Genomic DNA, 14,659 nt, shown 5'->3' on the forward strand with positions numbered 1-14,659 from the left:
GGCTTGATCTCATGACCTATGAGATCATCACCTGAGCCAAACTTATTTGTTGGATGCTTAACCAACGGAACCACCTAGGCACCCTGAGAATGGCTTATTGCTATCAGCCCTCAGAAGTCGCGATAAGACAAGTTTGAATCACTTTGGAAATGAGCCAAACTTTGTCACAAAAACTTTTCTATACTCATCTCTCATTAGCTTTGTTCATGAGAGGAGAAACAAGCTCAGCACTAGAGTGAGAATATTATAGCCTGGCCTCAGATAACCATCTAGTCGTTTTGACCTCTAAGGACACATTGCATTGTTTAATTTCTCTCAAATAGCTGAGTTGCAACCCAGTGTCCCCAAAGTGGCAGGATATATCTTTCTGTTCAGGTCATATAACACACAATAAAAGTAGTGGCATCTCTTTCCCAACTCATTGGACATTCAAGTGTATACATTTTGTTTTGGCAAATATAGTTGCTTTTTAAACTGTGAAGTTTAAATTGAACATACCTGGGGGAATGTGAACATAAAATGTGTAATGTGATACTCAGTGTGATACTCAAAAATACCAGTTTGTGCTGAACCTAAAACCTCTTTTACTTGCCTTTGACCTCGGTTTTGACTTGTTATTTCAAACGGCTATCTACTCTGATCGACCTAACTACTAATGCTTTTCAGTTGTTTTTCTTAAAGATTTTAAGCCAGTAAAATTTTGAGGTGCTTTGGCATTATAGTGTATGGAGTGTTATCCTGAGAAGGGGAGCATATTTAAAAATAATAGGGTTGTCTAAGAAATAGGACAGATTGGGAAGAAATGGGTATATGCTGCCCCCAATTTGTGACAAGTAGGGAATAGCTGAGGGTAATCAGTGAAGTAAAGGTAACGTGAATAATCCGAGAAATCCACAATAGTTTCAATCTCCCAGTGTTAGGAAATTGAGTTTCTTTTCTCCCTACTCACTTTTCTAAATATTGACCATGTAGCTCTTTAATTTTTGGCACTTTAATTATAGTGTATCTTGGTGTGGATCTCTTTGGATTCTTTTTTTGGAACTCTCCTATGGGCTTTCCAGATCTGGTGTCTGTTCCTTCCCCAGGTCAGGGAAGTTTCAGCCATTATTTCTTCAAATAAGTCTTCTGCCTCCCCTCTCTCTCTCTTCTCTATAATATGAACATTGGTCTGTTTGATGTCGTCCTATATGCCACCGAACTTATCTTTTTTTTTCCTGCTCTCATTGTATGAGTTCCACTGTCCTATCTTCGAATTCACTGATCCTTTCTTGTTCTTCATCTAGTATCTGCTGTTGAACCCCTTTATTGTATTTTTCAGTTCAGTTATTGCATTCTTCAGCACTGTGATTTCTATTTGGTACTTCCTTATATTTTCCTTCTCTTTGTTAAAATTCTCACTTTATTCATGCCTTGTTCTCCCGACCTTGGTGAGCAGCTTTATGACCATGATTTTATACTCTTTGTCAGGTAAACCACTCATTTCCTTAAGGTATTTTTCTGAGATTTTATCTTATTCTTTCATTTGGAACATATTCCTCTGCCTCTTCATTTTTCTTGACTTTCTATGTTGGTTTCTATGCATTAAATAAAACAGCCACCACTCTGTCTTGAAGGAATGGCTTCCTGTAGATGAACCTTATTATTCAACCCTGCCTTAGCTCTTAGTTGTCTCTTGAACCTTTGTGATTATCCAAGTGACTTACTGGTTCTTAGTGGCCTCCAATAGTTTAGGGTGTGCCAAGACCAGTCAGTGTACCTAAGAGACTATCTCAGTCAGCACCTAGATTCAAGCTCATTGGAAGCTATACCTTGGGCAGTAACTTTAACCTACACAAATATACTCCTTTAATGGGGATACCGGAAGATGATCTGGAAGATTTCTGTTTGCTCCTTCTGCACTGAGCTCTGATGTGTTAGTGAGTTAAGAAGTGTGTGTTTTTTAATGTCTCATTCAACCCATGAACACCCATTGGCACCCAGGGCCAGCCTGTTAAAGAATATGTCCTTTGGGAAGCAGCCACAAAAACCAGGATGCCAGATATGTACCTAAGCTCCTTTCTTGGAAATGGCACCCTGGGGAAGGGCAGAGGGACAGCATGAAGATTGTGCCTGCTGCTCTCCCTGGTCTCTAGAGAGGATTGCAGCTGACCCCTAGATGTGTTTAATTAGAAACCCCCCATGCCTCCCCAACTACCTCCCTCCAACAGCTATGAAGATAAGCTAATAGACCCTTCTCAGGGAGAGACTGGAGTTTATACCTGCTGCCTCTGTGCTATACCCTGAGTGGGTAGCTGGTTAAGAACTAGTTCTCTATTTGTTACAGTCCTGTGAGAGCCATGAACAGAAGCCCCCAGAGCCTGGTGATCAGGGGGTGTCCCCTTGGTGGCACTGTAAAAACTGGGGCCCCAGACATGTGCACAACTTCCTTTCTGAGACATACTTGGAGCGAGGCAGAGGGAGAGTACCAAGATGGTACTTACCAGCCTCCACAGTCTTTGAGAAGTATTTCAGTGGCCTCTAGATGTGTGTTGTATTAAACACCTGCCCTTCAGGCTGAAATTGTTTAAGATAAACAACAGGCCTCTTTCACAGAAAGACTGGTTGGATTTCAGTCAGTTGCCTCTATACCATGCCCCAGCAGTTTAGCCATGATGAGTCCACAAGATCTGTTTCTCAGTTTGCTGTAACCTTGTGTTCTTGTGGATATAAGCCCCATTGTCGTTCAAAGCTAGGTATTTTGGGGTCTCTTCTCTCAGATGCACATCTTAAAAGTTAGGCACCAGGTGTGGCATTCAAATCCTTTGCTTCTCAAGGAGAAGCTCAAGGTTGTGAATTCTCTATTTGTGGGTTGTCACATTAAGAGTGTGGTTTACGGTGACATTGTGTCTCAGCCTCTCCTACCCTTTTTGACATGTTATTTCCCCCCCACCAAGATGTACGAGTTGCTCAGCTAGTTTTTGGATTTCTTCCACAGGGCATTTTCCTTCAGTGTAACTGTGGGAGGAGGGGAGTTCAGGATCCTCCTACCTAACCACCCTGAACAGGAATGCCCTGTAGTCCTTTCTTTGATCCGAAACATTAAGTCATCCAAAACCCTGAGAAGCAGATCATCAGTATGAGCTCTGAAAGGCTAGAATTTCCCTACTCTTCTCTTACCTTACCCCATCACCTAGCCTTGGGCTTGTGTATAACTGGCATTCAATGAGTGTAGTTGAAAAAGGTGATTTGAGATTTTCGGGTAAGAGGGGACATTTAGGTTGGCAGGGTTCCACTGCTGGATGCTACTCTTGAGTTTTTTTGGGGGCAGACATCTAGAAACAGCTGTGCTCTACTCTCAAGAACCCTTAAAATACCTCAGATGCAAGACAGAATAAAAGAATAATTCTGGGTTCTTGAGCTGCTATTTGTTGAGGTTCACAACCACTTTGCAATCCCTGCCAGAGAAGCTGAGGAGTGTAGAGGATGCTCGTTCCTTCTTTGGGCCTTTGTTCATTGATATTCCTGCCTTAGGCACTTGTAAATGTATTGTCTGGAACATGTCTGCTCCCATCTTTAGCTGTCAAATTTCTATTCATCCATTTGGTTTGAACAAAAATTTCACTTTTTCAAGAGGTTTACCCAGATCTTCTTGATCTGAATTGAATTCTTCCTGTTATATTCTCTCAGAGGACCCTCTACCTTAACAGCACTTAACTATATTTTATAACTGTACACATTGTATGCTACTGATAGCATGTTCCTCTTTCCAGGCTGTCACCTCCAGGAGTGCAGGAAACAACTTGTACCCTCAGCACCTAGTACAGTGTCAGTACACAGTGGGGGTTTATTATGGATCTGCTGTTGGGGGTGGGAAGGGCAGATGTTTTTTCTTTAAGAAGTGTGGTTTAGGGGATCCCTGGGTGGCGCAGCGGTTTAGCACCTGCCTTTGGCCCAGGGCACGATCCTATAGACCCGGGATCGAATCCCACGTTGGGCTCCCGGTGCATGGAGCCTGCTTCTCCCTCTGCCTATGTCTCTGCCTTCTCTCTCTCTCTCTTTCTCTGTGTGACTATGATAAGTAAATAAAAATTTTGGAAAAAAAAAAGTGTGGTTTATCACTTGACGGGATGAGCACTGGGTGTTATTCTGTATGTTGGTAAATTGAACACCAATAAAAAATAAACTTATTATTAAAAAAATAATAGTAATTTCACCATTTTGGTTTTTGGGAGTATGTTGAAAAAAATCAAATAACATATTTTGTTCAAAAGACAAAAAAAAAAGTGTGGTTTGACTTTGGCACTTCTGTCTAAACTCTAAGGTATTAAATAACAGATTGAAATAAAGGGTATTAAAATAAAGGATTGAAGTAAAATTTTTCATAAAAAATTACACCTCATAAAAGGGCACCTGGGTGGTTCAGTCAGTTAATTGTCTGCCTTCAGATCAGGTCATGATCCTGGGGTCCTGGGATCAAGCCCTGCATTGGGCTCCCTGCTCAGCGAGGAGACTGTTTATCCCTCTGCCCCTCCCTGACTTGTGCTCTCTCTCTCTTTTAAATAAATACATAAAATCTTTAAAAAATATATAATTAAAAAATGAAAGTTATCTTTTCTTAGTGACATCAATGTATAGGGGAGCTAAAGAGAGAACCTGTATAGGTTACAAAGCAAAAAAGCCACCAATCTGAGCTCTGGTCATAATATTTAAATTGTATAAAGAATAGGTCTTTAAATCTATTTTTATGAAATTTATTCCCAATATGAAGTGGCAGTGTATACAAAGATAACAGAGCTTGTGATATTTTACAGAAATGTTTACTACGACATGCACATTATGAAGTGTTTCAAACATATACATATTAAGTTTCATGCTGAATAAATAATCCCCCCAAATTAATTTTTATTTTTACATAAAAATATAATATTGCACTCTTAACAAGACCAGTTATTTTGCATATTTTTTTCTTTAAATAAGTGATGGAATTCAGCCTTAAAAAAACAAAGAGGACTGAGTGGCAACCCTATTCTAACAGGGGACTAATTCAAAGTTCTTAGTAGAAAAAAAAGCCAGACAGTAGCTGCATTTTTTTTTTTTTTTAAACAAAGCAAATCACTTCAACGTGAATAGGAATAATCTCATCTCTGCACCTATCTGGACCTCAGAGTTTGGACCTGGTCTGTGCAAACCATGATCTAAAAGGCAGCCTGTGAGGTGTTCTTATGGATGCATGCCCCTGCAGGCTACAAGCACATGTGGCCACTCTTCTCTTGTACATATCTCGACAGCAGAGACATCGGAATTGAATTTTATACAGTTTTTAAGCAGAATGTTTTAGAAAGTCTGGAAGTTACAAAAGGAGTTCTGTAAACACCATATGAATTGAATTTCCATAACAAACACGCAAGTTATTCTTAGGCAGGAATACATATTTTTATCCCATGGTAACACATTACTGAGCTTATTTTACAGTGTTTTCAAAGCCAATGAAGCAGCACCCCAAGTAAAAATAGAGCTGTAATATCATGGTAGAGATAGACTATGCCGAGATTTTTAGGAATTTTGTCTTTTTGGTGTGCAAGTTTTCTGTGGCATATACTTAGATTTTCTGTTGTTCCTAGAATTCTCAGGCAGCATAGATTAGTAGAAACACAGCAGACACTGTTTCCTATAAGAATTATTCTGCATCCTGTTGGAAACAAAGTAAGATGTAATTCTCTTGTGGGAGAAAACTCTCTCTGCACATTAGATTAAATGCCTTATCTAGAATGTATTCTTAATATCTGCACCATCTTTCTGCATAGTGGAGGCTTTCTATTGCAAACTGCTAAGTGAATTATTCAGTGCCCTGTAAATGGCAGATAGTAAAATAATTGTCATTGTGTTTAAATCTTAGTGATTCAACTAAGTAAGGATATTCAATATCTAGTGTTATAGATTTTAAGCAGGATTTTTACGAAGAAACAGAATGTGTCTGAAATCAAATGTGTGTTTGTGGCTATCAAAAAATTCTGGTTCCTCTTTGAGCTAAGAAGGCAACTGGAAAAAAAATGCCTAATGTTGAGATTCATTAGTAATTTAGTATTCATATATTCCATAAAATGTTTGGTGCAGAGGCACCTACTGAATAACCTACTTCTCAAAGAAAGCACTTTGCAAGTTCTAACTTTTTATTCTTTACTTTTTCTTTTTTATGTGTGTGGGGAAGGTAGATTATCTTGGCATAAAACTTTTTAAATATAATTTTTAGAGTATATAAACAATTAGCTACCCAATTTAAATTCTACTGGGTCTTTTTGGAATAATAGAAAAAGGAGACACCTTAATCCTTTCCTTAGAATACCCTTGTGGGTAAAAACTTCGAGAATACGATTTTAATTTATCATGTAAAACTTATACCTTGTTGGTTAGAACATACTCACACAACCCTCTAGCTTATCACTAAATTAGAACAAAATTGTTCTCTCAGGACCTTGTGAGGCTACAGAATGTTGTGCAGATGAAGAGAGTTGATCGTTATTTGGATGATATTTTGGTCATCCATTTCTTCAAGTTCAACCTTCTAAAACTGGGTGAGGTCAACAAATCTAGTTTGGAGCTAAAGTGCTTTGGAGAAGTGATGTTCTCTCTCATTCATCCAGCTGCATAGCTGCTAAGGAAGGAATAGAACATTGGCTGTTTCAAGCGCTGCTGATCCTTCCGGCACCAGGCAATCACGGTCCCATCACTATTTGCTGTGTACAGATGGTGGCCATCACAGGAAAATGTTAGGCTGTCAAAAGAAATTCCATGCGTACATTATCTCTTAAAATTGCATTAGCATATTGGTGATCATACAGAAATTAATATTAAGGAAGCTAAGATCTCTTTATCGGAGTAGAGAGACTAACAAAATGACTGCTTACAACCCACTGGTTTCCAATGTAATTCTTTTTTTTTTTTTAAGATTTTATTTATTTATTCATGAGAGACACAGAGAGAGAGGCAGAGACATAGGCAGAGGGAGAAGCAGGCTCAGTGTGGGACTTGATCCCAGGATGGAAGGATCACGCTCTGAGCCAAAGGCAGACACTCAACCACTGAGCCACCCAGGCATCCTTCCAGTATTAATTCTAATATAGTTTAGTTGCTCTGCTGGCAACTTTGTGAAGCTCATTCTAACTGGGTAATGCAGAATAAAATCAAGATCAAAGAGATCCGCATATTCTGTTCCTTCTTTGCATATTTTCTCTTACTGCCTTGTGTATACTCTATTACTTAACAAATACTTGGGTATAGGAAAGTTAGATAATATAACAGTGCTACATTTTCTCTATATAGAAATAAATGATGATTAGAGGGAGATATTTTATTTCCCTGAAATAGGAGAAGGTAAAAATGTAACAATAATTAAGTTCATTAAAATTTATTTCAGTGCATTGAAAACAATTTAATAAAATATAATTTGAATCACTTACTTCCAATTGATTTTTAAAGTCAAATTTGTTTGTTTAAAGCACCCTCCTGTAGCTATCAATCACCATTATTGTATTTTTAAAAAGGAAGAAAAGAAAATATAGTTTCTACAATTTAAAAGCTTCTTTGGGCCCTTTCTCAGGATGCCTTTCTATTAGACTTGGAGCTAATTGACTCCGATATTAAGCTCTACAAAGACATGGACTGTGTTTCCTCTTGCAAAAGGTCCTGGTCAACATGGTATTTGATAAATGGTCAGCTGTTTAGGACTCTCATCACATTGTTCACAGTCTGTGTACTTTAATATCTCTCTAACAAAAATAGAGTCACAGAGTATATTATAAAGAATCCAGGGGTATTTACCTTACAATTGGCTTATTTGATTTAGGAAATGTGATTTCCCGCACAGGCTTTAGGTCCCATGTACTCCATAACCTAGAGAGGGAAAAAGTCATCATCTAATTACACAAACTGAAATTTCCTTCACTAAAAAAACCGCTATATATGGTTATTCGTTAAAAATCATCTGGAAGGAAACATAATAAACACTTAACAGTGTTACTTCTGGGAAGTTTGCAGTGGGTAGATTTGGGAGTAAGAAAACTTGGTAAATTTTCATATTGTTCATCTTTTATAAAATTAATAGACAATATATAATTTCTTTTTTTTAAAGATTTTATTTATTTATTCATGAGAGACAGAGAGAGAGACAGAGAGAGAGAGAGAGAGGCACAGACACAGGCAGAGTGAGAAGCAGGCTCCATGCAGGGAGCCTGATGTGGGACTCGATCCCAGGACTCCAGGATCATGCCCTCAGCCAAAGGCAGACAGACGCCCAACCACTGAGCCACCCAGGCATCCCGACAATACACAATTTCAAAACTACATTAAAGCCAAGTTTATTATTTAAAAATAAAACAGGAATCAGTGAAGAACCTATATCTGCAGGTAATTTTAAATCTCTAAATATTAAATATTAACATGCCTATATTTTAAAAGCTAATTTGTGCAACTGCTGTGTCCTTATGAACAGAGCAAACAAAAAGAATCAAAACTCCTCTTACCTGACAATTCCATTCTCTAATCCCCCAGCAATCACATTGATAGATACTCCCTCAGGCTGGTTAGAGAAGGCAACGGAACAAATGATCTCCCTGCAGTGGACATGTCCAACGAGGTCCCCGTTCACTGTCCAGAGTCTGAGGTCGCTGCCTCCACCAGCTAAAGCACCAAAATCACCCCCTAGGTCAGCAGAGTGTGGGTATATCAGAGCTCACCACCCTGGGTCCCAGAGGGGCATCCCTGTGCACCAAACTCATTTGTTTTAGTTGTAAAATTTATAGGCAGCTCATGACTGAAGCTGTATAAGTAAAATTATTACATTATAAGTCACAAAGAGCTCTGCATATTTATCTAGAGACAATGACCACAATAGAAAAATAAAAAGATTAATTTAGAAATAAAAAGCAACTAGGTAAATTAATTATGTATCTTTGTGTAATCATATTTTAGCAAATGGGACTATCAAGATTGAGTTGAAAGTATCTAGAAAGTTAAACAATCTCCAAAAACAGAAGAAAATATTCTGTGAAACCATCTGTAAGAAGTGACTTCCATGACTTTTGAAGAAAAAAAAGTTACAATAAAACTTAGCTGAGTTAAAAGCAACTTCTTAAAGAAAAAAAAAAAAAGAAATCGAATTCCTCAGAATGTCTAAGATTGAATCTTGTAAGTCAGCGACTTATTAGACTAACTTTTTCTTTTCAAAGACCTTGGATAACTAAACTTTCTGGAGTTTTCCAGGAGCGAGTGAAGCTTGCCATCTTCTATAGTTGGGGCCTCATGATGATGTGTCTAGCCTTCTTTGAAGAAATATTCTCAAGCTGATAAAGACCAGTTAAGAGGCATGGTAAAGGTTAGGTGCCATCATGTTACTCCACCTAATTTTATCTCTCCATTAGAACTAACAAAAAATGCAGAATTTAACTCTCTCCTTTATTAAGGCAATGAAAAGACTGTACAGATTTCATATTTTATAGCAAAGAAACAAATTGTGCAAATACTTATGTCAAGATATGCTGAAGACCTTCAAATATCACAAACCCAAATAAATGCCTTCTGTGTTGCAGCATTATCCACAATAGCCTAGAAGTGCAAACAACCAAATGTCCGTCAACAGACAAAAGGTAGATGTATACAATGGGATACTACTCAGCCATGGAAAGTGATGAAGTTCTGCTACATGCTACAACATGGTAGCCTTAACATGATGCTAAGTGAAATAAATAGACATAAAAAAGACATAAAAGGATACATAGTGTATGCTTCCACTTAGATAAAATATCTAGAATAGGCAAATTCACAGAGATTGAAAGTAGAATAGTGGCAACCAGAAGCTGTGAGGCAAGGAGGAATATTTCTGTTTGGGGTGATGAGGAAGTTTTTGAAATAGTGGTGATGGTTATACCACATTGTAGGTGTGGTGATGCCACTGAATCATATACTTTAAAACGGTTTAAATAACAACTATCACTTTGAACATATTTATCACATATGTAGAGAAAAGAAGGTTAACAAATGCCCAGTGTTTTACTTAAGACTTCTTACTGATTAGGGTAGATTACCTAAAGAAAACATCAAGATGTAGGAGTTCAATAAACTACAGAATTACAATCGTAGATAATAAACTCATCTTTTCCATGAGTAGATATTTTACTCTTTTGAATTTAATATTTGATAAAAGACTTAAAAATATATAAAGCAACCACATGTGTACTAGTAAAGTCAGAAGGCCTATCAAAGATACTGATGTAGGGATTGATCATTACCTATAATCAATAGCTACTGCAGGCTTAGTCTTTCAAAACCAAAAATCTAAATGTGGGCCTGGACTCTCTGAAATATGGTATAGAACTAAATAGGCAAAGAATCATCCAACCAGATTACAGCAGCATCTTGGGCTACCACAAAATAAAGTAACTACTCATCTGCCTAAGATTATAAATATCAAAACTGAGGCCTTCACTCAAGACCAGATTGCTTTCTTTTTTTTTTTTTTTTTTCAGATTGCTTTCATGTATAATTTAGCACATCAACTAAAAGGAAGTTGGGAATTCTCGAAAAAAAAAATCTTTATTCTTCCCTATACATCTTCACTGAAATTAAAATAAATTGGGGAGGGATCCCTGGGTGGCGCAGCGGTTTGGCGCATGCCTTTGGCCCAGGGCGCGATCCTGGAGACCCAGGATCGAATCCCACATCGGGGTCCTGGTGCATGGAGCCTGCTTCTCCCTCTGCCTGTGTCTCTCTGCCCCTCTCTCTCTCTCTGTGACTATCATAAATAAATAAAAATTAAAAAAAAAATAAATTGGGGAGTCACTGCCCACCCCAAATTTCATATTATATTTACTTTATAATGCCATTGGCAACACATGACCAGTCTATAAACCTAGTTTAAAGGCATATATTTTGATCTAGTGGCAGAATGATTTTAAAAAATACAGAAACCAAACTCAACACCCAAAGAACAAATAATCCAGTCAGGAAATGGGCAGAAGACATAAACAAATATTTCTCCAAATAAGACATACAGATGGCCAACAGACACATGAAAAATTGCTCAAATCACTTGGGATCAGGGAAACACAAATCAAAACCACAATGAGATACCACCTCACACCAGTAAGAATGGCTAAAATTAACAAGTCAGGAAAAAACAAATGTTGGCAAGGATGTGGAGAAAGGGGAACCCTCTTACACTGCTGGTGGGAATGCAAACTGGTGCAGCCACTCTGGAAAACAGTATGGAAGTTCCTCAAAAAGTTGAAAATAGAGCTACCCTACATTCCAGCAATTGCACTACTAGGTATTTACCCCAAATATACAGATGTAGTGACCAGAAGGGGCACCTGCACCTCAATGTTCATAGCAGCAATGTGCACAATAGCCAAACTATGGAAAGAGCCTAGATGTCCATTGACAGATGCATGGATAAAGAAGATGTGGTATTATATATACACATACACAATGGAATACTACTCAGCCATCAAAAAAATCTTGCCATTTGCAATGATGTGGATAGAACTGCTAAGTGAATTAAGTCAATCAGAAAAAGACAATTATATGATCTCACTCATACGTGAAATTTAAGAAACAAAACAGGATCATAGGGGAAGAGAGACAAAAATAAAATAAGATGAAGTCAGAGAGGGAGACAAACCATAAGAGACTCTTAATCATAGGAAACAAAGTGAGGATCATTGGAGGGAGGGGGTGACTGGGTGATAGGCATTAAGGAGGGCACATGATGTGATGAGCACTGGGAATTACATAAGACTGATGAATCAGGGACTTCTACCTCTGAAACTAATACTATGCTATATGTTAATTAATTGAATTTAAATTTAAAAATAGAAAATATTAAAATACTTACATAGTTTAATAAATTTCACATCTTATCATTATAAAAACCACATCCCATAAAGACTGGAGAATGATCAAGAGGAAAGAGCTTGCTAGTGTAATTTCAGCCCTGACACAGAAATTTTATATACACATATGTAATGTGTATGTATGTGCACACACACATATATAACATACATACATATATATGTATTTAAATTTTGATTTATTTATCTTTAAATATTTTATTTATTCATATGACAGAGAGAGAAAGCATGAGTGAGCACTAGCAAGGGGGGTGGCAGGTAGAGGGAAAGGGAGAAGCAGGCTCCCTGTTGAGCAGGAAGCCAGACATGGGGCTCTGAGGACTCTGGGATCACGACCTGAGCTGTAGACAGATGCTTAACTGACTGAGCCACCCAGGGGCTCCTAAATTTTTATTTTAAAGTTTGTACTCACTAATGGGTCAAGATGTTGTGTAGGCTAAATCTGATAACTTTCTTTCCTTCTTGGACCATAAGACTAGGAGGATGAACTCTTGTTTAGGTCACTAAACATAACTTTGGCCTCTCTTTAAAAAAAAAAATCATTATTTTTATCATATTCTCCATACACCAAATTCTTTTTCTGACTTCTCTTAGATGTGTACTAAGAGGGCTTAAAAAAATGGAGAAGGCCTTTTTGTTCAGATTGGAAAAAAGAAGTTCTAGCCATTACTCTATTAAACTATGCACTACCTAGGGACACCTGAATACCCTACTTGCAAGTTAGTAATTGCAGCAAAAGTAATTTTGTTTTTTATTCCCATATGACTAGCTGATATAATATCACAGATATAAATCACTACTGGCAGCAGGAAAGTAATTAACTTTACAAAATTCAGCTCCCTAAGGATTAGTCCTAACTTCCAAATGTTGCTAAAACAAGAAAGTTAGAGAACTCTATATAAATAATCATTATATTATTCCCCCAGATTCCCTCTTGATATGACATACTAAAAGCTGCTAATGTATAAACCAAGGGAGAACAATTAGCAAAGTCATCAATCATTGGCCCACACTCGCATTATCAAAGTCAACTGTTTAAAATCTTTCCCCTTAGTTAGATGATTAAGAAATAGAAATGTTTCCAATGGCATTATTTTATAACTGGATGCTAAGATTGGCAAATGCTTCACATCTGATACCTTTAAAGCATGACTGAAGACATTACTTTTCTGGAATACAAGAATTAATGAATGTTTAGTAAAATCAACATTAAACTCTAAGAGATGACTGTAGTATAATAAAAAAATAGTTATTTGGTCTTTGTCCCAGGTTCCTGGCAGAGAGCTCCTAAACCCTTGTAATTTACCATCTTTTGTATGCTAATGAACTGACTCCTTGAGTGGTTAGGTCCTAGATAGCTTCAGGATGGGGGCCTGTCACCAGAAAAATCAGCCCAGTGGTTAGGAGGTTAGAATTTACAGTACCTCCCCACCTCTGGGGAGGTGAGGGAGGCTGAAGATTGAGCTCAAAGGCCAATGATTTAGTCAACCTACATAAGAAAACCTCAGAAAAATCCCTAAGCAACAGGGTTAGGAGGGTTCCTAAGTTGGTTGGGCACATTCCTGTGCCAGAAAGGCAGTGCACTTTGACTCCACCCAGACAGGCCCTCTGGATCTCCCCCTATATACTTCTTCAGCTGCCAGCCCATTCCTTTCTTTTAGGGAGAGAGCAGGAATGAGGTGAGGAGAGAAGGAATCTTAAGCAGGCTCCCCCAGCATGAGCCCCAGGTGAGGCTTGATCTCAACAACCCTGAGATCATCACCCCAAATCAAGAGTCAGACTTCAAATTTGCTAACTTCAAGTAGTGTCAACCACATCACATTCTTGACCTAGGTGGTGTTACAGTGATTGGAAAATTGTTGGATATCAGAAAAAAAAACTAATATAAAACATGCAAGCAAAGGATAGATGACCACCCAATATAGATACGTTGAAGATACTCTATACTGAGTGGGCAGAAAGAGAATTTTTTAAAGGATTCTTTTGATATTAAGATCCTTAAAAATGGAAATGCAAACAGAAAATTTATGAATTTTCCAACTGTTCTTTCCTGCTGTATGCGTCAAGTTTTTCAAGACTACTTGAAAAAACAAAAACTAAAAACAAAACCTCTGATGAGGAGATAGAACTCTGTCATGTAAATTTTAAGGCAAATTATATCTCCATTTAGGATTCCATAGTATTATTGTTCTCTCTCAGGAACTGGAAGATATATATATTCAAAGTGGATCATTGGCTGATGCTTTGCACTTAGTCAGGAGGAAGGCAGAAAGTTAATAGTTAAAAAGCAGAAGCCAAAAAAAAGACAGACAAACAAAAGCCAGGAAAATTCAGATAATTATGTAACAATTAAGTTACATGTGCTCAAATGCAATCTTACATATATCAGAAAAAGAGTGAAATGATGACAATATTAATTTTTGCATAAGTTGGTCCCTCAATTGATGAACTTGCTCTTGGACCTTTTTGTATTTTAATACACAAATACACTGCTACCAAGATATTAAGATGTTGTTAGGGACCTGAGAGATATAACCCAACAGTTTAACTTATGATGGAACCAGCTTATAATGGCTCTGTGCTTTGGTTTTGGGGCTTGCTCACCTGAATCACACACAGTGGCAATGTCACCTGTAGTTTCACTGGCAGACACTGCTGTGACAGGGCTTTTGTGTCCCGCCAGGCTTTGTACATAGCATAGCCTGAAAGACCAAAGACAAATCATTAAATGTAATTATATTATCTTATATAATTCCTTTCCTTAGGGTATGGATCAA

The 14,659-nt window shown here is 37.7% G+C and overlaps 1 protein-coding gene across 1 annotated transcript in view; it reads right to left on the bottom strand.

Annotated features, from left to right (window-relative positions):
- Positions 1-4,714: 4,714 nt before the first annotated feature.
- Positions 4,715-14,659, bottom strand: part of LYST (lysosomal trafficking regulator) — a 174,124-nt gene continuing 164,179 nt past the window's right edge. Inside the window, 4 exon segments of the mRNA XM_041747828.1 lie at positions 4,715-6,751; positions 7,798-7,869; positions 8,499-8,655; positions 14,487-14,584. Of these exon segments, the coding sequence (XP_041603762.1) occupies positions 6,613-6,751; positions 7,798-7,869; positions 8,499-8,655; positions 14,487-14,584 (466 nt within the window). The 3' untranslated portion in view covers positions 4,715-6,612.

This window comes from Vulpes lagopus, chromosome 3, assembly GCF_018345385.1.
Source record: "Vulpes lagopus strain Blue_001 chromosome 3, ASM1834538v1, whole genome shotgun sequence".
In the NCBI taxonomy this organism is placed as follows: Eukaryota; Metazoa; Chordata; class Mammalia; order Carnivora; family Canidae; genus Vulpes; species Vulpes lagopus.